The sequence below is a fragment of the Hippoglossus stenolepis genome, chromosome 6 (genome assembly GCF_022539355.2).
Source record: "Hippoglossus stenolepis isolate QCI-W04-F060 chromosome 6, HSTE1.2, whole genome shotgun sequence".
NCBI lineage: Eukaryota > Metazoa > Chordata > Actinopteri > Pleuronectiformes > Pleuronectidae > Hippoglossus > Hippoglossus stenolepis.
Genome location: NC_061488.1, coordinates 3649949 through 3675695, shown reverse-complemented (window position 1 = coordinate 3675695; position 25747 = coordinate 3649949). Strand labels below are relative to the sequence as shown.

Here is a 25747-nt window from a genome sequence, read left to right as displayed (position 1 = left end):
GTGTTTGCTGTTTGATTTCAGAAGCACAGGTAAGAGGAGGTGAGATCAACGCCACAGTAATGAGATCGGCTGTCATTTTTCTTTGTTTGTTTTCAGTCTGTTCTACACGACCCCCCGTTCTACATGTTTTCACTAGTGTGTTTCATCTAAATTGTTATTTTATTTACCCTAGAATGGGCCCTTTAAATTTAAATACTTTATAATTACATCAGGAGAGTGTCCTCTCTACGGAGGCCACCATGTTTTTTACAGTAGCCCAAACTGGACAAACTAAACACCTTTTGAGTTTTATGACAACTGACGGTTTTGATCTAAGAGAGATTGAGTTGAAAGTGGCTTCCCATCATCCAATTTGAGAAACCACTGGAGCAGGTTGAGTGGGGTCATCGGGCCGTGAGGACAGATAGAACAGGGCATCATCAGCATAGTGACGGTAGCGGATGTGACCAAGGGAGAGGGTGTATATTACAAAAACAATGGGTCCCAGCATTGAACCCTGAGGTACCCCTTGTTAGTAAAGGGACAATAATGGCTACGGATCATGTACCTTTGCTTGTAGAATAATTTTATTACATGCACCTGCAGAGCTGGCCACTGCGTCGACAGATATAAAGACACCACAGAAGCTTCCAACGGCCTCAAACAGTCAACAATCATTTATAAAGGCACACACAGCAAATTGAAAGTTACTGCACCATAACAACTGACCCGCTACATAAAAAAAATACTTGATAATACAACTACAGCTGCACTTACTACAGCAATTTACGGCACAAAAATATTAGAATATGACATCTACTGTATTTCTCGTTTCGTTTCAGTGAGCAAAATACTGCACTTCAGGCTCTTTTCATTCGTTAAACACCGTAACACAAACACATGTCCATGCAGAAGTACTATGCGATTCAGCCTGAGTTACAAAAAAAATTACGGAATACCTGAGTAAAGCAACACTGTGATGGAATGATAAATAAAAATAGATATTAGAAGATGCTGACACAGGCCACCAATAAGAATCAAGAAAAGGGTCCCCGCTGTATATCCAGGAGAAAAGAATCAGTCATTATCAACACTGATTGAACTGCAGTGGACAGATCTGCATCTTCTGCCGACTTTAAACCTTGGTGAGGCACTTGCGGTAAATGAGCCGTGACAATGACTGAACTAGCAGGAGTCTTTCCTCTGATTCACAGAACAGGGCTGTAGGTCGCCGCCCACTTTAGGATCAGGGTGCGCCAGCTGTTTGTTAATCTATTACTCAGTTTGTCTGTAGAATTCTTCATAGTTCTAATTAACTAACTAATGATTTAATAGATTAGTTGAGGAATATTGAGGATTTTCTTTGCTAGTAAAGACTTGAATTGGGTGCAAGTCACTAATGAGCTGTTAGACTAACTCAGGGGTTTTCAAAATAAAAGTTGGTTAAAGGGGAGAGGTGCCAGCCAATGTTCCAAAAACAAAATTCCCCAAAAATTCCCAGACTAACTCTTTATGAGAACTAGTTTGTGTGATGTAACCCCCTTTAAATAAGTGAGGCATGAAAATATTAAATTAGCTTAATTTATCTTATAACTAAGCCAATTATGAAGTTGCCAACAGCTGGTGCAACCGAATCCAGGTTTGTGTTTTAATCTCTACATATAAGAACAAATGCTTGTTCTACTCTTAGATATAGGATGAAAAAATATAAACTGTATGTATCATAAAGAATAAATAACATGCCAGTGGGACACACATTCATAGATTCCCACCCAAGCCACATATTTTTTAAACGTAATCTTAACAAGTATTTTATATTTTTCTTTAGCTTTGTTTGCATATTTTTCTGTCTCTGCTTTTATCGAACAGCACAATGGCAAATATTAAGAACACTGTAATGGTGGGATTAGAAAAGACGGGACTGCTAGCAACTACCCAGATGTGTTTCACAATACAGTCAGTAGATGTAAAAACAGTATATGCATCAGTCAGTGGAACAGTTTTCCATTGTTTTTTGCAGCATTCTCCCCATTAACATCAATATGATGACATTTAAGAGCTTTTCTCAAATGTTGATGGTCAGCGGTCCAGCATGCTACGAATTTAACACTGACATTCTTCTCCTTGAAACTCAAACCAGAGGCATAACTCTGATCAGACCCCTTGCTGACGGGGATCCAGCTACAGTATATGGCACCAGCGAGGTAATAGCTTGCACATCGTGCCTCTGAGAGCCTGTGATATGTTTTGGAGGAACAGCACACGAACAGAAGAAGAAACACATTGTTCACTACTGCGACGGCAAAATCAGACTCCAGAGACATACTGCTGGAATGGAAAAGAGAACAGCCTCAGTTAGCATAGTATCGTATGGGATTGAGTGGTCTGTATCCGCAGGGCTCAGACGCTGTTAGGGTTGTAACAGAGCATGTTCAGTTGCAGGTTCTCATCCCAGTGTCTGAGGATGATGAAGAGCTGGTTGGCAGCAGCCTTGATGGAGGCTAAATCGCGACCTTCCGGAATGTCCTGCGCACTCAACCACATGCTGGCCTTGGCAGCCACCAGTTCCCACTCTATGAAATAACTGGCCGAGCTGTGCTCCAGCCAGGCGAGGGCTACAGCTGTGCCCCACAGCATGCTCTCAGGATTCAGCATCCTCTTCAGCACGCCACCAGGTGACGCTGCTTCAAGGCCCCCGGACCCAGAGCTCCGACCACTGTCCCCGGTGGAGTGTGGGGAGACCGGGGGCTCAGCAGCACAGGAGGGACTTCCCAGTGAGGAAGGAGCAGACTCCGTCCAGGCGCTCCGGGGCAGATGAGAGGGGCTGTGGATGCCGACAGTTTGCTCTGCTGGTTGTTGATGTGTTTCTGACTCACACTGGGATTTGTGCCCGTGATCGGCGCTCTCGGTGCGGCGGCTGCTGGAGTGAGACAAGTGGCCAAGGCTGGTGCGGTGGCTGGTGAAGGGGGACGTCCACTTTAGCTTGTCCATGGGAACATTAATGGCGTCACACAGAGCTGTGTCGAGGGGAAACGCACCACACGCCAACTGCAGCAACACCTGCGGAGAAGATTGTGACACTTTCGTCTCTCCAGACAAATCTACAGTCCGTTCGAATTGGAATCCATCAAAAACATGCAGGCTGACAGATCTGTATCGATTTGTTACCCACCACAGGAATGTAGTCTTTGTTCTCGTTGTCACTTTCTCCGATTGAATCACCAGACCTGCTGTGAGATCGACACATGAAGCCTTTGGCCGCTCGGGTCAGGAGACGAGTCCTGCTGAGGGCCAACCTGACAGAGGAGAGGACTGTAAATCACAATGCACAACATGTGCAGCACACAGCCATTCAATTCAATCTGCTGCTCTCACCAGGAAGGCAATTGTTTCTTTTGAAAATAGATTTACATACAGTTTAAATAAGAACAATTGAGGGTAGTTGTCATGCCAACGTGCTAAATGCAAAGATAGGCTGTGAATAAAGATGGAGGACACATCTTAGTAGAATAACTCGTTCAAACCAAACTTACTGGAAAAATAAACCCTTGAACAAACATCAGTGTGATAAAAAATAGCAAAAATGACAGAAACTATATTTGGGAAAATGTATTTAACATGTACTTTGAGTTTTTAGTTTAGGTCCCTCTGCTATTGAGGAGAAGACAGGGGGGGCAATGAAGGTTTTGGGGAGCGGTCATGTCGTCCATCTTTATATTAAGTCCATTTTCATCCTTTAAACAGATTTATTTATTGTTGTCAACAATGTATTTAGGAGAAATTGTCTAAAAATGTGTGACATCATCTCCATAATTGAAAGATTCTGTCATTTTGTTTCTCTCTTTGACGGATTATTGAGCCCTGAGCACCGTCTGAGAAAGCTGCCGACTCCAGCTTCTTATCTTGGTTTTAAAAAGCATAATTACATGGTCCTGACTGGTCATAAAAGAGTTTGATTACATTAACCTCAATGCAACATTCTCTAAACGTCAAAAGAATCAGATGTAAATGTGCAGCGAGTCTCCGCCTTGTGACCCAGTCGTTAAAAAGCTGAAGTTCCTGCACTCGCTCATGCAGCAGCAAGCACAGCTTCAACACATTAGTGCTGCCAGCGAGTGTCCAATCACCCACCTGGCAGAAAAAAGGCTCTCCACCGATTTCTGTGATTGGTCCGAGGTCACAGACGGACTCCTCTGGGCGACTTGGAGACAGAGAGGAAGAGTTAGACAAGGGACGGACAGAGAGAGAGACAAGCGGCAGCTGTGGCTCTTTCTATTTTGTTCTCAGCGTGAGTCTCAGGGAATAAAGGCGACAGAGGATGTTGCACCTTTTTAAGCCCTATGAGACAAATAGTCATTAGGGAATATGGGCTTTACAAATAAAATTTGATCTATTGAAAGAGCTAAAACACTTCCACTGAGCTTTAAGAGCAACGGTATATTCTCCACCAGCTGTGTCTCCTCCGCAGGTGAAACACGTCTGTGTGTATGAGCCTTTGTGGCTTTTTATAAAAAAGAGGTCCAGGCAGCATTTGTCAATAGAAGCAACAAAACTATGTCGATTCCTCTCATCACTTACAAGAAGAGGGACAACTGAAATGTCAATAAGCTCATGTTTCACATTGGGAGCGATACAACGACGACGGCGAGGAGACGACACGGGGACAACCAGACAGTTCCTGTCGGCTGACGTGCTGCACTCACCCTCTGTGAAGCTACATCTCTCCCAGCCAGCGGAGGAGGGGGTGCTGCACGGAGAGACGCCATCCTCTCCACCTAAGACACAGAATGACATCAGTTCAATTAATCCCTTTTAATTCTCAGAACCCACATGGACATTGTTGTGATAAAAAAAAAAACAGACACTATCATGGGAACATACTGACGCAGCCCCTCTGCATCTGTGCATCTTCTTTTTTAACCGGCACATGTTCACGCGGCGTGCTCGTCGTGCTGCTTCCTGTTGCCATGCCACCACTGGAAAAACAGCTCATTTAAAGAGCCGTGCCCTTTTGCAGAAGTTGAAGTATTTTTATTGTAAAGCAGGAGGCGGCTCCCTGACGCTGTTCAACACCTCACAGCTCCCAGTGTTTGCAACCTTTTTCATTTCATATATATAAAGACATTTGAATAAGAGCCTTAGTAAAAACTTCTATTAAACCTCCATCTGCTGTTTAACTATTTGAGATGAAAGAAGGCAGCCTACTGTTCGGCAGCAGCTGGACGTCCTCGGCTTCCTGCGACATGCCGCCGGACTGAGAGCGACCCAGTCCGATGGAGTAACCTCGGTTCTTCCTGCTCCCCGAGCGAGAGCTGGAGTGAGAGCCCTTCTTCAGACCTTCGGCTGAAAGCAAAATTAAATTCTCAAACTGAAATCACGGTTTAGTTAACCCCCCCAACTGCGTCAGAAAACCACATGGGGAGAAGTCAGAGAGATATTCTTGTGATCACAGATGTTTCCTTTTCTGCTCCAGATGATTAAAATGTCAGCCCGAAGCAAAACCAACATTTAAATCTAATATTTGACTTTGCTCAGCTCTTCAATTAATATTTATCTGGGCAAGTTGAAATACTCAATTTAAACAAGGGATCACATGAGGCAAGCATTTGATCTTTCTGGGCAAATGTCAGATATCTATTGACTATCATGAGGGAATAACATATAATATTAGCTAACTAATAATATAAAATTATAATTCACACCCCAAACTGGTTTATAACTGCTTCACTACAAATTAAATAAAAGTTAAACCAACAGACGTTTTTTCTTCCAGGTGATGTTTGCTGACACTTAAATGTACAAACATGAGTTTCATACGGATTTATGAATCAGTGTGACTTACCGGGGTTTAAGTGTTCAATGCACGTCTGTAAATACTCGTTAGTGTCCAGGTCGATGGGAACAAACGCTGTGTATTTGCTCAGTATATTGCAGGACTTGCTGGTGTGAATCGCATAATGCTGGTACTTCCTGCCAGAGCCTGGGAATTACAATAAGTGCAAAGTGATTATGTAGCATTCGCATCAGACTAAATGCAAGAATAACATCATTACAATCACGTTACATATTCATAACCTCCATACAAATTAAAGGAACAGTCTGACGTTTTGGGAAATTTGCTCCAAACTTTGGATGAGAAGATAAATGCAACTCTCATATCTATGAGTGTAAAAATGACTTTAACGACAATATTCTCATGTAGCTCTTAAATAATACAATTAGCGTATTTCATGCATTAAGAATGAAACTGCTCCTTTAAGTTGTTATTTCCAAAACTTCAACGCTTATGTCAAACAAGCAGATTAGAGATAACAGCTAAATATAAACAAATAAAATGTCAGTAGGCCTCCTAAAGCACGCACATCCAAACTCTACAAACGTTTGGTGCTGGACAGAAGTGACGATTAAGGACCTTCGCCCCGAAACGCCTGGTAGATCAGATAAATCCGCTTGTGGGAGCATCATCCTGCTCCTTCATTATAATTCCATCCCCAGATCTCCCTCTAAACGCTTCAATGCATCCACACAGATCTCACCGTGCTCGATCTCACACTCTTTGTCCGCCATGTGCTCGAAGTCGTGTATGATGGAGTGTCCGGCCAGGTGGTGGAAGGTCTCGTTCCACAGCTCCTCGTGAACCTTTTCCTCGCGTTCCCGCCCGTTCAGGTACGGCTCGATATCGAACACCACCTCCCACTTCATGGGCTTCCCGCACAGCAGCCCGGACACCACGGCCTTGCAGTCGGCCCTGTGGTGGTTGGCAGCGCCCAGTCCTGAAATGTGGTTCTCCTGTGGAGTTTCTGCTTGACACAACTGGTGTCCGTAACCGTCTGAAACATCACGGGAACAAGATTCAATCCCTTAATTAGTGTTTATGGTTGACATTGTTTTCAGATCTTCTTTCCTACGACTGGACAGAGGAGCGATGCGTTCCCTGTTTATACCCCGATCCCAATGTGCTAACTTTGCTAGCTATGTTGTTGTAATGCCATTTATAGTGATGTCATCGTGACGTTATTTATAGCATATGATGATTGATCCTGTAGATCATGTCTCTAATCCTATTGGTTGCAAAAGTTAATGATTTATTTCACTATATGACATCATTTTGTGACTTCATGGTGATGTAAAATGCTAAGATACCACAGAATTTATTTTAGCTGTGCATGACGTAATATCCTTACTTTCCTCTTGACGTAACTTATCATATGACATTTATAGAGTTTTACGATCAAGATCAGTTTAAGATTGTCGATATTTTTTGCAGCGATGTCTGTAAAATGTGTTTTTCTCTGACCGTTTTATCGTCAACCTTGACCTTTAACCGATCAGCTCCAAAAAGTGAATCATCTGGAGATAAACTCCCGAGTAATAATCCAAGTTTGGGAAAAATCTGTCCGTGCATTGTAGAGTTATTTTGGAAACACACACACACACACACACACACACACACACACACACACACACACACACACACACACACACACACACACACACACACACACACACACACACACACACACACACACACACGGGGGTAAAAACAATTCCCTGCTTCCGGCTATGCTGGCACACAGGGCTATGAAACCATTATGATGGTTTTGGTTTGAATAAAAAGGTAATTTCATTGCCTCAGTTCCTCTATTGTTACTTTCAGAGCCGGTTCTGATTAAAACTTTGTGCTTATTCACGTCACATCATTTTAAAAGAACATTTCTGGGAACTAATCGCTTTCTTTGTGACATTTCGACGAGGAAATCAATGCCACTCCTTTGTCCGTCCATTAAATATGAAGCTGCAGACAGAAGACACTTAGCTTATTATAAAGCAATTTCAATCAATGTCAGAGTTTTGGGCATCAATGCAACGCATGACTATTATGATTTCATGATCAACTTCCTTTATAATAAAGAGCAGAATACATTCAAACAAAGATGATCGCTATTTAAAAGCATATGACACATTTTCTGAATGTTTATTATTTAAAAAAGATCTGGACCAGGTCATAATTCAGGAAAAACAACAAATTCATCAGAAATAAAATCCCCTAAATTTGAGAAAAATCCAGATTTGTCATGAAAAGGGATTTAAATCTGTTTCACATCAGTTTGTTCCAGCTTCATTTTGTCCGTTCTCTCTGTCTCCAGATTCACAGACACACACTGCGGTTGATAACATGATTTAATTTTCTCCGTTCAGTCGAGGTTCCATATCAGCTCTGTATAACATGATATCTGTAATAGCTCTACGCCCTCAATTTAGGATGTTAGGCAGCAGTGGGAAATTGACCTGAGTGAGGAGCTGAGTAATGACCGATGGGAGGTTTCCCTTAACAACACAACAGACAGACATGAATCCTCGTATGGAGCCCGTTGCCCTTTACCTAAAACCCAACCTGCAGAACATTTCCACGTGTCTTATTCCTGCTTTAACTTCGTCACATTCTGGTAAAGTATATTTGATGCTTGTATTAATATATTTTCAAAGAAAACTCTCTTCTAATCCCTTGTGTCCCAGAGGTTTGCTCTTTTAAAGGCAAAGCTCCAGTGGTTATGAGGTTTACCTCCTTAATTGCAGAAGCAACAGACTCACAAGGTGGATTAGCGACAATGTGTCCCCCGATATCAATTCATTCATTCAATTTAAATACAAGCAACAATTTATGAAGATCTGGATTCCCTGTCTACAATATGATAAGAACCAGCAAACTCTTAACCTCTTAACGTGGACGACCAAGAAGATAATCAGAGATACTAAGGACGACAACATGGACGGGCTGCTTTGAGGATCCTCCATCGGGGAACATAAAAACGTGGTTCGTGCAGCTGCTGGTGGATTGTTGTAGGAGGGATGGGATTATATGAAACTTGTGTGTACTTGTAGATTCTCTGATAAGCAAATAAAACCCATTAAAATGTTAACAACATCAATGTATATGTGATCTTAAGAATGTTTTATTGCATTCATTTTAGAAGTCAAGATTCTTTATGGTCATTGACCTGTGGAGAATAATACAATGAAACTGTAATGACCCTGAGATTTGGAAAACTCTATGAAATATTAGAAGAATAAATACAGGGAACACTATACAACTAGAAATGCACTCAGTAGAGTACAGCCCACAACTGTCCCCTGATGGAAGCCCATTTAAATTCAGGAGATCTGCACCAAATGGCAGAGAGACAGACGGACAGAGAGACAGATGGATGGATGGATAGACAGATAGATAGATAGATAGATAGATAGATAGATAGATAGATAGATAGATAGATAGATAGATAGATAGAAGGATAGATAGATAGATAGAAGGATAGATAGAAGGATAGATAGATAGATAAAAGGATAGATAGATAGATGGATAGATGGATAGATAGATAGAAGGATAGATAGATAGATAGATAAAGGGATAGATAGATAGATAGATAAAAGGATAGATAGAAAGATAGATAGATAGAAGGATAGATAGATAGAAGGATAGATAGATAGAAGGATAGATAGAAGGATAGATAGATAGATAAAGGATAGATAGATAGAAGGATAGATAGAAAGATAGATAGATAGATAGAAGGATAGATAGAAGGATAGATAGATAGATAGAAGGATAGATAGAAGGATAGATAGATAGATAGATAGAAGGATAGATAGATAGAAGGATAGATAGATAGATAAAAGGATAGATAGATAGAAAGATAGATAGATAGATAGATAGATAGATAGATAGATAGATAGATAGATAGATAGATAGATAGATAGATAGAAGGATAGATAGATAGATAAAAGGATAGATAGATAGAAGGATAGATAGAAGGATAGATAGATAGATAAGATAGATAGATAGATAGATAGAAGGATAGATAGAAGGATAGATAGAAGATAAGGATAGATAGATAGATGGATAGATGGATAGATAGATAGATAGATAGATAGATAGATAGATGGATAGATGGATAGATAGATAGGTTTTCATGAATACAGTTTGGCTTGTGGCTTCACCTGTGTCTCCGCTGCTGCCGACAGATGGGCTGTCAGTGGAGGATCTAGACGCTTCCTCCCCAGCGGTGTTTTGAGCTGCTGGCAGCAAACCGCCGCTGCTGATGCTGCTGGGCAGAGGATTGTCTTGTGGCTGCAGAGGGAAATGAGGCTCAGAGTCGGCTTCCTGCTGCAGAAGCGTCGGCTCCTGCTGAGGGAGCGGCCGATGGCAGATGGCAGGACGCCCTCTGGAAGAGGAGGCGCACAGGCTCGCCAACTGTGGCTGAAAACAAAAGTGATTTTCTCAGTGTAAAATACCGTGGTTCTGTCACAGATTTTAATTACACACGAAACCTCAGCCACTGAATTTACTTTAATCTACTCGTGTGCTGAAAAACAAAACCTTCACTTGAATGGATGAACTGATTTTGGAGGTCAGAGGTCAAGGTCACTGTGATCTCATGTTCGTTTTCTTCAAGGATTACATTTTCTCATATCTAAAATGTAATTTCCTGCAGCTTCACCGGTTGGTGGAGGCAGTAATTCTACTTCTTCAATTTGTGTAAAAATAAAGTAACTGTTTGCTCATGATAATTAGATTTGGATTGATTAAGCGCGACGTGAGGGCAAAGAATCCTCAGCTGCGTTTTGCAGAGGGAGGATATCATTTCTTCACAGCCTGCTGAATTCTGTTTAATTATATTAGGATGCGACCTGAGAAATATTCAGACTTAATTAGAATTCATAGATTTTGTGCTTCATTACTGAACAGAGCACATTAGCTTGTTCTTGCTTATTCACCAGTGCAGACAAGGGTCGGCTCTCTGTTTAATTTGCCAGAAGAGTCGGAATACAAATTAAATTTTTCCAAATACTAAATTAGATTCTGTTGCCGGATGGAGACCGCGTGTAATGAGTCTATGTGTGACTCAACATATACAGAACATGCTTTATTGTAATGATTCATGAAATCTCTGTCGGGGGAAAAAATTACAAATTAAATCAGAAATCATTGTTGAGCCCTTTCAGAAAGTAGACCAGAGCTGTAATGTGGATCCCACCTGGAAGTCCTTCTTCCACTGCGCCTCGTGCTCTGGACTCATCTGGCCGATCAGCTCCTGGACCTTTGCTCTCCTCAGCGGATTCTTGGCCACCACAGAGCTGGGGTCGCTGGGGGTGAAGACCTTCTTCGCTGGGTTGTAGTCGATTATCTGGTTGGTGCTGTACGCCCGTCTCCTTGGGGACGTCTTATCCAACCCTGGGGTTTTTATCAGAGATGGAAAATACTCAACACAAACTAAATTTCCATCCATCCATTGAAAAATAAACATTCAGTGCAGCCCTGAAGACTTGAAACTAGAGATTGAGGCATAAACTCAAGTCATTTCCTCATGGACTTCTTCTTGCAGCCAGTGAAGTTGTCCTCTGGTTTCCATGCACTTCCGCATTGGCTTCACTTTCAAGACCTGGAGTCTTAATGCATTTCTATAAACTAAAAATATGAGGTTCTTACCTGAGGTGTCTTGTTCCGTGGTGACAGGGCTGCCATCGGTCATGGAGTCCTGGTAGGAGTCATACAGAGGCCCAGAGAGCGCCTCCCTGTCCACACTCGTCCTCCCCGGGTCCTCCTCTTGAGAGTGGTAGAACACGGAGCTGGCTGACTCGGTTGAGCGCATCATGCTGTATCTCCTCCTCTTGTCCTGTAGGGGGACACATCCGAGACAAGTGGCTCAGTTCTAGGTTATGAGCGATATAATGAAAAAGACGCCAACTTTGCCTTTAATTTTCTTGGAACTTCTACAGTACAATCTTCTGAAACTTGACATATAGACGGTGGGGGTCATATATGTTATATTACATTTCATTATTTCATTATTGTTATTGTCTAAACCTCCATAATATGTATAAATATAAATAGTTTCATTGTCTTCGGCCTGTTTTCCTTTACCGTAAGACCAGGAATAGACGCACATCAATTTTCAAAGTGCGTTTTCACACACGATGGACCACAGGACTCTCCCTCTCTGCTCCCCCTCTGCTTTTCTTCTGACCTTGATGATATTATCAGAAGAGGGTGCACGGCTGCTACAACAATTTCAGATTGCTGTAATATCGTCGGCTGCTATGTGCGTCGCAGAGATAATGATGCTCGCTATGTTATTGCTTATCGAGTTATCAGTTCAAGGCCAAAAAGACCATCAGGCCACCAGGGAAATGTCCTGGTGGCCTGATGTGCCGTCCACTGAGCTCAGCCCTTTCATCTCCACTGGGATTGACTTCAAACACATTTCAGAGGAACCAGAAAAGTTATTTCACTGAAATAAGCATAAAAAAACCACATGGAGTAATTTGAGGTTGGTCTGCTGAATCCTCCTGAGTCATCTCATTAATCACTTCTCAGCGAGCGTCTTCCACTTACAGATTTGGGGTTGACGTGGTAACGGGTGGTGTCGCAAACCACGCTGTATCCGATCAGACTGTCCCCAGGAAACAGGAAGGTGTTGCCCACAGGAGACAGCAGCACTTCCTTGGTCTCGGGGAAGAGCCATTCGATGGAAATGTCACTGAGCACCGGAGACATGGTTTTCTTCAGGGACTTAATCATCTGTGGAGGAATACAAAAATATACGTTCAGACATAAAACACGGCTTCCTTCTGACCATTACACGCCTCTACATTACCCATAATGCCTCTTAAGTGGCCCCTCAGAATAGCTCACTGTCGTTAGGAGTGATACGCGAAGAGGGAAACGAGTACCTTGGGTTGCAGCCTCTCGCCCTCCGCCAGGAAATCTGCCGTCCCTCTTGAAACGGTCGCCAGCCCCTGCACCAGCCTCCTGCAAGCGTTCTGTCCAATGCCGAACGTAAAGCATCTGCACAGACACAGTAAAACACAGCAGCTCCATGGACAGATCCAGACATGAGCACGACAACAGGTGACCTGTGTGTAACACTGACAATTTTACAGCAGTATTATGTGTCATGGAATCCAATGTGCATTTAGATTTATTTCATTTAATCTAATCGTGATAACTACACATATTTGCACATAGTTATTACCTGGTATGGTGACAATGTGGAACCTTTAATAACGTCCTGTACCTCTATGTCTACTTTTGGGGGACCCCTCATTACGATGTGTCTCCCACTTCGAGGTACGTAACATTTTTGGTGGTACAAGTTTTTGTATGTTAGCTTTTGTAGGCGCTCCATTTAAAAACTAACCGATTCGGTTTTTGCTTGTTTGTCAGAATAAATGGAGAACGACACTCAACTCATGCTCCGGCCAGCGCAGACATCGCTCGACTCCATCGGATTCATGTGCACACATGTTTTAACGAGATGCAGTGGAGATATATACAATTAAATTAGTTGAATACAGCTTGGGGATCTCTGGAGACAGGTCGGGGGGGGGGGCGGTTGCTTTATTTCCCCAGGTCGAAGCAGATTAAAAAGCCTAAATGTCACTTTCTACAATTAAACTCCCAACATGGATTATTTTGGCGAAGCAGAGATTCACCGCTGTTTGATCTCGTCTCTGACTGGCTGTGCCGATTTGTAAGCATGGCGTGATAATGACCCGGGAAGTGTTGGCGAATGGGCCGAGCTCCGTGCACCTAATGCAATCGTCTGCGGGCAGGCAGCCATTAGAAGGGAGAAGACAAAAAGTCAATTATCTCCAGAGTGACTCAGGAGAGGGTTTCACAGTGTGAGACTCCGATGCAAGCGGCAAAGTGGAATTATTTCCCTGTGTGCCGCAGAACTGCCGCGCCACCGGTGCTCGCCCTCAGCTGACAGCTGCCGTTCACATTGCGCGGGGAGCGTTCACGTGTCCTTATTCCGTTGTGTTGTTTTAATCTAAAACTGAGCTCGCGCAAATGTCGGCACAGATTCCTTGCAGTGAAATATGATGTTTGACTCTGACACAACATAAGCTGTATGATTTCATTTTGAAGGGATTATGGCTCCATAACCAGGTGTTGCATTTAAGTCCCTGACAATCCCTGGATGTGATACTTGTGTTATGGGTGAGCTCAGCTTTTGCTATTTGCATAATGAGTATAAACAAAAAGAGGAATGTATTTTCATTAACATTTCTCCGCTTGTGCCATTACTGTTACAGTGCTTCTTAATAAGCTTACATCGGATTCATTTAATCTTAACTCAGGTACCTTGGAAACATGCTCATGTACGTATGTGTAGATACAAATCACATCTGAATCAAATTAGCTTCTCAAGGAGTTTATGTTTTCACCCATGTCCATTTGTTTGTTGTTGTTTGTTGAGTGTTTCTAAGCAAGATTATGCAAATATTACTAAAAGGATTTCCACGAAACTTAATGGGAGGATGAAGTACGTGTCGGGTAAGAACCCTTTAAATATCTGTGCAGATCTGCATCAGCAAGTGGTTTTTCAAACACTTCCTTGATTTCTCAGGGAATAATTCATGGATCTCGATGCTGAAAACAATCTGGCATATATAACAAACTGATGTCTATGAGTGTGTGAACTGTGCTGCAGCCTGATTGACCTTAAGGGGACTGCTGGGCCTTGGTGGAGGTATGCGCTCGACTGAGTGACATTCTAGTTCCGCAATGTGTTTGTGTGTTGAACCGTGTTGTCCTTTATTCCAACATCCAGCACAGTGACAACACTCGCCTGCTGTAGCGAGCGTGTCTGCGGACCAGCTCGATCACTTTGCCCGTGTTGCTGACGGCCCCGTCGGTGAGCAGGAACAGCAGGCGCGGGTGTCCGCTGAACGTCGGCTGTCTCAGGATCCAGGTGAGTGGCGCCAAGATGTTGGTGCCCCCCATGTCGGCTCTGATCTTCCTGACATACTCGCACGCCAGGGACACGGCCTCCTGGGTTTATCGTGGCGCGCAGGAGAACATGAAAAGAAGATTCACAGTTGCTTTCATTTAGTTTTCACAACAGAGCAACTAAAATAGAAAATGCTACACACCATCGTGTCTGTGACTCGCATATCTCAAGAACCGTCCATCTTACCAGCTTCACACTTTGCATGTGGGCGCGTTACGGCAACTGATTCGTTTTTTCTCAAACTTTGGAAAGCAGCTTTCAGTGCCGACTGTTTTAAAAGCTTTGCCAAAGACCTGTAAGCTACGAACTTGTGTCAGTACGTGTGTTAGTGCAGCACAGAGCTCCTTTACCTCCTCATAGTTCTGGCTGGTTGTGAACAGCGACTTGAACGTGGAACCGAAGCCGATGATGTTGAAAAGGCAGCCGGGCACGAGGCTCTTGAGAATCACCACCATGGCGTCCTGAGAAAGAGACGAAGAACACGTCCAGAGAACAGAGCAGAACAGAGGCGGTGAAACCCGAGGTTCTGACAGAAGACATCAACTCTGCTGCTCATTAGGGGCCTAGTGTCATGTTGGAGTATTTGATCATTGCCACTTCAATACAACTACATGTTCCGATGGAAGCACGATGTTCTGCTGTCATCACCGCACAGCAGATACTCTCGAGGAGATGAGAGAAAGGTTATACTGTAGCATTACATCCATCACTGTCCCCACTACAGCAGTTTCCAGAAGAATAACACTCGTCTCAACCTTTATGTATTTAGAGGATGAGCAGAAAAATCATATCGGCCAGACAATCAAGAATAAAGCAATTCAGGCACATTAAGAAAGGAAAAAAATCATTATATATATAATGATCCAGCTATTCTGTGAGAGTCCCTGAAAGACCAGAGGGAACTAGGATAGCTCTGAGTCGAGTGCGTACCTCTGCCATTAAATTCAATCACAGCTCACAGATAAGCCAACAAAATACAGTTCATATCTATCCAACCATAATGTGGAAGAATTATGAAAAGACAAAACAAGGTTAGCCTCTAATTAATATTTTTAAACCTTCCAAATTCAGATTTGTTTTTGGAATCGACACCAAACTGTAGGAAATCGTGAAAAATGTCCAGAAAAAAACATCTCAATGTTAAAGGAAGAGATAATTAATTCCTGGATCTGCCCCCTGATCCGGATCCGCACCAAACTTTAAGGGTTCGGTTGAATAGTATTTGAGTAAAACCTAACTTCCTTGGCGGAGGTAACTGTAAGGGCAGCTCATACCTCCACCAAGGTTAACGCCATGTCTCGTCATCATAAAGACAGTTGAATAAACAAATCCTTAATCCGCCCATTCTCCGGTGAAATTGGTAAAAATGTAAAAAAAAAGAAACATCCTATCTCACAATATAAACAAAAAAGAAAGTGATGAAAAAATAAGGTCGAGATCTTACAATATTATAGAGAAACCAAACCAGCAGCATAACTTTAGACGTGTGTCACAGGTCACCAATGAACGGAACTGGCTGCTCAGTAGTTCTTTTGTGATCCTGCTGATAAAATAAACCAATAAAACAAATGGACAGGGGGACGAAAACATAACCTCCTTGGTGCCGGTAAATATTCGGCACATCCCCAGCGTCGGGCTCATCCTGGCCCTGAGCCCAGAATCCCCCGGGACGAGACACATCCAATATAAAAAGCCTGAGTCACAAATAAACGTCACATCACAGGGTCGGTGCACAAGCAGACAAACAGCCAGCAAACGTGTTGAATCACATGTCGAGCGTTTTGGAATAAACCTCACATGAGCTCTGATGAAATGTCGAAGACTCAGTAGCGGCTGAGATGTTTGGCGAGTAGTGAATGATTCGTCTGATCGATAGTCTTGTGTACATGCCCTTCACACAGTTGGCTAACCACGTCCATAATCTGCCCAGACTCAGTGTTTCGCCGTGGCTCGGAGCCAAGGAAGCAATTACGCAGCGTCTCATGCAGCCGCTCTGGTTTTGACCACGGAAAGTTCGGTGTAATCTGTAATAATCACTTAAAGAAAGATCCATCTTTAAACTGCTGCTTGCGTGTGTGTGATATATTACAATTCATATGCACTCACACACACACGGTGAGATTAAAATACCTTCACGCGGTTGATGTTGACCCCGCTCATGCTGCCGCTGCGGTCGATGAGGAAGATAAATTCGCCGTGCACCTTCGTCAGGTCGGAGCTGATGGACTTGAGGTCAGGACAGAAGTTCAACATGACCACGGGGTTGTGGAGAATGTCCTTATGGAGCCGCCGGTGAATGACGTCCACCTGTAAAGACACGGGCACCCGAAGGAAAGAGCATTCATTATAGAGGATTTGACACTGTGACAGGGATTTCTGTGAATTTGTGCAGGCTTTAATTTAACACTCAAGGAAGCCACAAGATAAAAGAGACAAGCGATGGGGGCGACAGCCGGAGAATATCAATTATTGTAGATGTGCCGGAAATTCCAGGCAGACTGTGGTGAGCCTTTTGGAGTGTTTCCATAGAAACCTGTTTTTATGGCCAAGTGCTCTCGCTCCGTCTCCTGTTTAGGTCTGTTGGTCACTTAACAACCTCATCACCGCTGAGATGTAGACACACAGCTCTCTGAAGTAAAGGAAACAAAGCCCCTCAGCCCGGCGGCTGGAAAAATAATAATACAGATGTGCGCACCGGGCTGGAACGAGTGTGGCTTCCTTTTCTTTAAATGGGCTTTGAAAAATTGATTTTTGGGCGGTTGGCAATTATTTGGGTTCTACATAAGGGCAGTTTCCACCCTCAGAGAAGTTAAAGGCTTTTTTTGTAGAAATCCTTTTCTTAGTCACTTACACTTTACACGTGTATAATAATCTCCTGCTTCTCTTAAATATGATTGCCTATAAACATGCAGAAATCACGAGGGCACTTAGAACTGCAGGACTTGCCACTGAATCATTATATTTTTTATGTTTTCTCCAGAATCTAAATTATCCAGTCATAATTGTCAGTGCAATCAATGGTGCAATGGAATGACAGAAACTGCTAACAGCTAATTCAGCCGACTTAATTTTCCAAATTGTGAATAAATATAGTGTAAGACTGACTGCTGCTCATGTCCCTGATTGATAAATTATGTTATTATGACATGTTATGTTTGGGTTAACATTAATTTAACTGTATCTACGTATATATTTGAATAGTGGACTATGCTAAGTTATGTTTCTATAGTAGGAATTACTTTTTAACCTTATTTTATTAATCTATTTACTCTTTTTATTGTTAGTCCCTTGGTGTGTCTGCACAATAGACAGAGCACCCCCCACATTTCACCACCACATGTTTTACCTTGTGTCTCTGTGCTTGTGACAAATAAATAAAATCCAAATGATTAAAACTTCCCTCATCTTTCTTTTCTATTTACCCGTCTATGGAAAAAAATAGCTCTTCATCTAAAATGTTCTCTTTATCTTTGTGGATTTCCAAATAAAAATATTCAGCTCACTATATTTCATAAATATAGTGAACTCTTGTTCAGATGGGAGCTGATTCATCCACATAGTCATGTACTAGACTCGTATTGGATTCCCTCAGATTGCAAGATAGAACAAAATAATGTGACACTATCACAGGGCTCTGTGCAGGGGGCTGCGCTGTCGTGTGCTCTGTACAACCTTCCCTCAAAATGATACCGCCACGATATCATTGTCCTCGGTTCAGGCAAATGGGGCCGATGTCGATGACACACTCACTTTCCTCTCGTTGCTGGAGTCCTTCTTAGTGGCCTTGATGAAATCACTGCGGCCGTGCAGATACTCATCGTACTCCTCCTGTGTCATGTCTCCGTTCTCGACGAGCACATGTGGCAGATGAGGCTCTACAGGGACACAGTGGGTCAAGACAGAGACGTAACTGAATATGTTGCAGGCAGATTGGAAAGCAGATGGACAGGACCTGAACGACCTGCAGTGGTGATCTGTATAAACTCCATATGAAGATGGGTCTGAAGAAAACAATGAGTTCAGTGGACTGAGAGGATTCTGGGGATTTGGGATTGTTATTTCTCTTCAGCACCAGGAATCTGCATTTCTGCAAGAGACGTATGAAGTGTTGATTTCATTTTTATTGAAAGTTTATAGATTGAAAAGTCTTTGCTTGAAAGAAACAGACTCCCAACGCCCCTGTTCTCGACCTGTGCCCTCATGTCAAATTCATGTGAACCTTAACAATTAGAAATTGTTGATTTGTTTGTTTGTTTTTAAGCAGGATTACAGAAAAACTACTGAACAGACGACCATGAAACTTGGACGCAAAATGGGTCTGGGTCTATCCTCTGGGGACCATGAACATCTGTACTAATCTACTGATAACTGTTTAAGATAGTAACATTGATTGTGAAATGTTTTTGTATATTATTTTAGACTTTCGACTGCAACACTCACAAGTATTCAGCCTTCTTGTTACTTATATGTACACAATGATTTTTTTACAAGTCTGATTAAATATTATTTTATAAATTGTACATTTCTTTGGTAATTACATATTTTATTCTACTCTGTATTTATCTTACTATTATAACTGTTCTGTCTTTTTTAATACTTACTTAACTAATTTGTTTTGCTGCTATAGAGCTTCCCTGCAAAAGTTTTTTTATACGATTATACTTATTTGATGATGATAAACATCTTGAGTCTTGAAGAACTACTGACAAAAAAAATGTGTGATAACGTCAATAAGTTCATAACCTCTTCGTGGTAACTCCCCGACTGGTTTCAACTGATATCTTTCATTGTTTCAAAAGTTTGACCATTAAAAACAAGTCTTAAAATAACAAACTATGTGGAAGGCTTGAATTAAATTGGAGACTGGATGAGACAGTTTGTGTTTCTGGCTGTTAACTGATGATGAAAACAAACTCTGGGTTTGTTCCTGGCACACATGCATGCCTGTAACGCAGCCGTATCCTCCGTCTCTCCTGAGCGTCCATGTTGTGATTGAAACTCCGGCGGCGGTCTGAGCTGAATTAAATTGCTCGGCACTTGCTGCAGGTCTGTTTGTGAGCAGAGGCCCAATAAGAGACGTATTGGATCAGCGAGGCCGAGGCTCATTCCTGCCTCTGGGAGACGAGTGGCCCACACACACTCTAGGTCAAGGCAGCGGTGAGGGACAGAAAAAAAAAAAGGCCTGACACTGCACACCCACACAATGGAGACAGACTGCACTGGTATGTCACACAATAACAACAGGAGGGCCTTTTATTCCAGATGAGACACTTGTAAACACAATGTGAGGCCGTGAATCACCTCACCACTGATCTGATTAGACGTTCAACAGGGAAAACGTTGTGTACAAGAAGCTGCTCTCTAAATATTTTTACTTTAAAGAGACAAGAGAAGCATTTTGAATTGCATGTGTATGAGTTTCGAAGCCGTTCACCTACCGCTGGGGTAAATGAGGATGTTGACGGGGCAGTCGTACGTGTATTTGTCCGCCAGAGTGACGACCACACTGGTGGCGGAGCGGGCCAGAGGGTCTGCATCAGCTCGGATGGCGTGAGAGGGGCTCTCGACACCTACACGGAGCGGAAACCCAGAGGCAGATCAAAAAAAAACCAGCGGCAGCTTCACCATCCTGTGACAACAACTGATAACAAACCAGCAGGAGCCACGGAAACAACTCGTAATTACAGATAATCATCACAGTGATGCTTTCGAGTGCTGTCGCAGTTTGAGAAAACATGAAGAATAAATTATCAGTGTTTATGCACCGTTATATAAAGATGTCTATGATGCTCAAACCACCAAGAAACGTCTGAGTTAAATGAAAAGAACCACAGCTGAGCAACAAGTTCTCCCAACAAGAATTTCTAACATATAATTATGATAAATAGAATTAAATGAATAACTGTTGAAATATAGAAATCAATAAATGTAGAAACACAGAATTTGCCTGTTTCACAACATTAAATTCATTTTTTGATGTATTTTTTATTTATTTGCTACACAGTTTTTTTGTCCATCATTTCTAAAGTCACCGGTTTTGGTTTTACAGGAGTTGAGTCTGTTATCGTCATTAAGGAGCTTTAAAGGTGCTGGTCTGTGGGGGGTTAGAACAGAGCAGATCTTTATGATAAGATACGTGGAACCATTACTGCTTTGTTCCCCCGGCAACATACCTGCTCAATTTGAACATGTTGTACATTTGAGTAATTTCAGGTGCTGCACTTTGTAACATCGGCCAAGGAGGTTGTGTTTTCATTTTGTTTGTTTGCAGAATTTTGAAAGAAACACTGAACCTATGCTCTTGACACTTGGTGGATGGAAGTAGCTTTTACATTTTGGCACCATCCAGAAATTTGCTCTTTAACGTTTTTGCCATTTTCACTGATTTCCAAAAGAGGAATTCATGGATTTCATGACAAAAAATCTGGCAAATTTATGTGACTGATTTCTCAATGTGTGTGAGATTTGTGAAACTGAAAGTCTTTTGTCTTGTGCACCTGATTGAAAGCCAAGTTTCCTGCGTGGGATAATAAATGACTGAATACTAATAGCATCTCCAGGCTCTGGCTCCACACGGAACTGACATGAGAGTGGTGTCCTCTCATTTAACCCTTGAATGAGCATATTTTACAAAATGTCCAACCTCCCTTTATTCCAACAGTTGTAATATTACAGACTTACAGTATGTTGTCAAAACCCACTTCAGCTCAGAACCTGCTGAGAAATGTTTTTGTCCCCATCACAATTACAGCTGTCCAATGTCACAGACCTGCACAGCTTGATTACAGTGAATAGCTCAAGTGATCAGGCTGATTGTAGCATTATAACAAAATCAGTGTTCCCCAGAGGAGAGGTTTGCCCTTAAGGAGAAACGATCAGTTCTCTGACCTGCGAGGAGGTAAGGAGCGCGTATCTCCAGCTGGAAGTTGAACTTGTAGTCCATGGAGTTGATGGCCTCCTCCTCCAGCAGGGAGGCCAACCACAGCTGAGGAGAGTTGGGGGTTTGATCGTGAGGACTTGTGGCACAGGGATGTCTGTCCCGCCTAAAAGAGGCAAAACAGAACCGTGTTAAAACTGAGCCATCTTGATGCAACATAGAGAAAATCGTTTTCCATCTACAAATATTTCTATTCGAGGCATAAATACTCAGTTAACTGCACCAAATCAAATCAATTTTGAACATGCAATAACGAGTAATGTCAACAACTATTGTTTGCATTCGTTTATTAGGTTGTTTTTCTTACGTTCTGGAGAAGTTCGGGGACAGTCCCTGCTCCTCATTGATCGTCCTCTGTACTCGAGGTGTGCACACCGGTGGGGACGACACCCTGATGCCCCCGCTGGGCAGGGTGGAGAGCTCCGAGGAGGTACTGACCAGAATGTGGACCGTCTCCATGGGAGGGATGATTCCAAGGTTAACCACCAACACCGTCCTCTCCAAATCCTCATCCAACACTATGTGTCCTGTAACGGCAGAATAGATTAGCATTTTTGAATGAAAGTCAGGATATTCAAACTAAAGTAAAGTTGTCCAGAAAGAGCCTGGAGCTGTAGTTGATGTCTGATACCTTCCTTGATGTATTTTAATCCCTAAGCAGGTCTCACTCCTAGAATACTGATTTAACATTTTACTGATTTATGTAGAAAGCACAAACAGGCTTCACCCTCGGTTATAACTCAGACAAACCTCTTAAAAGCCTGTAAACAACTTAGACGCCCACAGCAAGGGATCCTAATGTCGATTACTAATATTAAGAATGAAGCAAGCAGGGCGGTTGTTTGTCTAGAAACAAGAGGTTGTGTTATCTCTGCCGTCTTTAAAAGACTAAGATTTATAAATCTACAGACGGTATTTATATTTACTGTATTTGTAAAATACCAGAATATTCTAATTTGACATCTCATTGTTTCCTATGAAAAATAAGATCAAACTGATTTGTTTTCAACTCTAATTTATATTTAGACCCATACAGACTGTACAGATTTTCATGTGATGAAAATCTTAAAGGGCTGCTTCATCAAGGCATATAAAGGCCCTCACTGTGTAGTAGCCACCTGATGATGGATGGACAGTTGGATGTATGAATGGACAGTTCATCTCTTCACCACCAGTAGAACAACACATTGATTAGAGAGGTTTAACTCTCACCACTGCCCGTCTGGAGGCCTCCATTAGATGCGTTGCAGCTGTCCAGGTAACAGTCCTCAATCTTCGCCTTGTCCTTGATTTGCAGTGTTATGATTTGACTGGATATCATCGCCTCGAACCCCACGACGATGGAGTTTTCCTCCAGGGGATAAATGAAGATCCCTTAAAAGGCAGAACGAGAGGAAGAAGAAGAAAAAAAAGAAACGAGTGCATGAACCAGAGACAGCAAACAAGCAATTACACATCCAGTCAATAATAATCAGCTTTACAGCAGCGTTTCAGAGCATACGATGGGTTTGAATTGATCCAAAGTGGCTACTACTGTGCAGTGTTCACTCACCCTCGATTGCATGATCCTCAATGTTTTCGTAGGTCATGGAGGCTGTCAGAGCCAGAGTATAGCCCCTGACACAGGAAGTGATGTCAGAGACGCTGAGGGGCAGGGCGCTCCGGTTCTCCTTGTTAATGAGTCCAGGCATCGTGCTGGTTTTAGGATACTGGCTTGTCAAATGTGGGGAAAAAGGGAAAATAGTTTTTTTGTATTAGGTAAATAAAGGAAAGACATTATACAAAAAAGCATGTGTACGTAACATTGAACCAGCATTTGCTAAATAATTAGATTCAAGTGAACTGTTATTTCATTACCTCCACTAAGACGGTTATAATCTTATTTGTGTTTGTTTGTGTTTTTCATAAAAACTTGCATAGTACCGTGAAGGATGTGGAATGAGTCAGAGAAATCTATTAAATCAGGGGACAGATCCCGGATTTTCTTTTTAACCTTCTTGGTATTGTTCTTGACATTTTCCCTCATTTCCCAGGGAATAATTTATGGATCTTGATGAAAACAAATCAGGCGTGTTGAGAGGGCTGATATTTATGAGAGTGTGCGTTTGTGATGCTTGAGTGTGTGAATTTTAATGCGGTTTCATAAGGGGACTGCGCTCTCTGAGTTTGTTTGATTGTGAGCTGGATTACTCAAAAACTGCTAAATCATTTTCCATGACGTTTTGTGGAGGGGTGGGGAACGACCCAAGGAAGAAGATCATACATTTTGGAGCAGATCTGGATAAACGGGTGGATTCAGGAGGTTTTTTTTCACTTGGCAAAATAAGTCGTAGGTATACACTTTGGAGATCCGTAACAAAAAGCCTCTTCTTGCTCCTTTCTATCATTCCTGTTACATAGAGTTCAGTGCAGCAGGTTAACAGGTTTTCCATCCTCAGTAACCTATGACGTCAAACGCACGGGTTCTCAGGGAAGGTGACAGAGGTGCTTTAAGTGTTTGAGATAAAGGTCAGAGTCATAAAGCAAATGTTATATGGTTTTTATAGTAATAACACGCTGTATGTGTCAGTATTCAGCTCCATGCGAGGGGGGGGACAAATAAACTTTAAATGTGTTGAAAATGCCTGGTGAGGAATACAGCGTTTCTAAGCTCAACAATAAAACGATCTGTTGCTCCGGGGCCGTGCTTCGTCGCTAATGTCGTCTCCTCCGCCAGCAATCTTGGTTATGTGCTGTCAAAGGTCTGTGTCTGCTGCACGGCCAGAGCCCCGGCACAGGCTTAATAGGAAGTGTTATGACGAAAGCAATTTCCATAGAGACAGAGGCCGCTTGCTCGTCCGCTCGCCTGCAGACTGACCACTGGGATCTCTGAAGTGCGCCTTTATTCTCGGCACAGTAGGCAACACCAGGCAATCGGGGGGAAAAAAACACATTTCAAAATCAAATTCACTTAGAAAGATTAGAACCCGGTCTCTACAGACACACACCTTCCACACTCGGGAGTCTGGCTGCATAAGGAGACCTTCAGAATCAATATCGGATTCAATCAGTCCTTCTAATGGCCAAACTGGGGTTTTAGGCACCGCATGGTTATTTATGGCGATGAAAAGGTCATTCAGATGCAGTTAGAGACTATTATGTCGTCTGTCTCAACAGTGCCATCGTGTGTCCGGTCCACCACAGATTGAGAAGCAAACACAGATGCATCCCTTTGTTTGGAAACAATCTCTCTTTTTACATTTGAACAAAGAAAAACTTAATGAAAGAAAGAACATCCTGCACGGATGGACTGCAACGCATCCCACCGCTGCTTGTGAGCGATGCAACACAGGCACAAAATACACATTCATGTCAAATTAAAGATCTAGCTCATGCATGAAAGAGGGTTTCCAGAGAAATTGTAAATAAGTTAACTTAATATGTGTAAATAAACCTGCATTTCCCTGAGCTTGGCAGGTGTTTTTCTCCTCTAAAGCATCCGTTTCCTTTACGGTCTCTCAGATTACAGTAATTAGTGTTGAAAGTGACAGTCCCAGGGTGCTTTTCCTCTGGTTGGCTCAGCCTCATGAATCACCCTGCCTCCCTCCAGGGGTTGGTTGTTTTTTGCTAAAAGACCAGCAAACCATCAACTCTCAACGTTTTCTATCAGCGGCGCCACACTCTTCTGCCCTCATTAGTGTCAAAACAGGGAGCAGACGCTGTGTCAACCACCTGTGGAAACACACTGCCTGCATACACACAGATATAAATACACACACTCACACACACACACACATAGGATTCTAGACGGCAGTTCCAATCATCATCTCACCGGCTGACCTTTTCTTGATTTAAGACAAATGACAGGGAGGGTTTGATACATGCATCCTCAGAGAGACACACTGCCGCATTAAAGTGCATCTGATGTGAACGCAGCATCATCATCTTACCTTTCATTTGTGTCCACTGGATGTGTGGCGAGGATCTCTCTCTCTCTCTCTGTGTGAGAAGTCCACTTATCATTAAAGATCTCCTCCTCCTCTCAGACCTCTCTCAACTCCCC

General features: G+C 42.6%; 1 protein-coding gene across 1 annotated transcript in view; it reads right to left on the bottom strand.

Annotated features, from left to right (window-relative positions):
* Positions 1 to 581: 581 nt before the first annotated feature.
* Positions 582 to 25747, bottom strand: part of vwa5b1 (von Willebrand factor A domain containing 5B1) — a 25356-nt gene continuing 190 nt past the window's right edge. Inside the window, exons 1-22 of the mRNA XM_035160209.2 lie at positions 25635 to 25747; positions 23258 to 23414; positions 22918 to 23079; positions 22013 to 22232; positions 21657 to 21811; positions 20207 to 20338; positions 18519 to 18643; positions 16899 to 17075; positions 15119 to 15229; positions 14607 to 14809; positions 12706 to 12820; positions 12368 to 12553; positions 11462 to 11648; positions 11010 to 11206; positions 9973 to 10231; positions 6516 to 6809; positions 5822 to 5959; positions 5185 to 5322; positions 4683 to 4754; positions 4111 to 4180; positions 3152 to 3275; positions 582 to 3039 (exon numbers count right to left, since the gene is read on the bottom strand). The exon at positions 25635 to 25747 is cut by the window's right edge and continues 190 nt beyond it. Coding sequence (XP_035016100.2) covers positions 2380 to 3039; positions 3152 to 3275; positions 4111 to 4180; positions 4683 to 4754; positions 5185 to 5322; positions 5822 to 5959; positions 6516 to 6809; positions 9973 to 10231; positions 11010 to 11206; positions 11462 to 11648; positions 12368 to 12553; positions 12706 to 12820; positions 14607 to 14809; positions 15119 to 15229; positions 16899 to 17075; positions 18519 to 18643; positions 20207 to 20338; positions 21657 to 21811; positions 22013 to 22232; positions 22918 to 23079; positions 23258 to 23396 — 3864 coding nt within the window. The 5' untranslated portion in view covers positions 23397 to 23414; positions 25635 to 25747 and the 3' untranslated portion in view covers positions 582 to 2379. The remainder of the gene's footprint in view (positions 3040 to 3151; positions 3276 to 4110; positions 4181 to 4682; positions 4755 to 5184; positions 5323 to 5821; positions 5960 to 6515; positions 6810 to 9972; positions 10232 to 11009; positions 11207 to 11461; positions 11649 to 12367; positions 12554 to 12705; positions 12821 to 14606; positions 14810 to 15118; positions 15230 to 16898; positions 17076 to 18518; positions 18644 to 20206; positions 20339 to 21656; positions 21812 to 22012; positions 22233 to 22917; positions 23080 to 23257; positions 23415 to 25634) is intronic.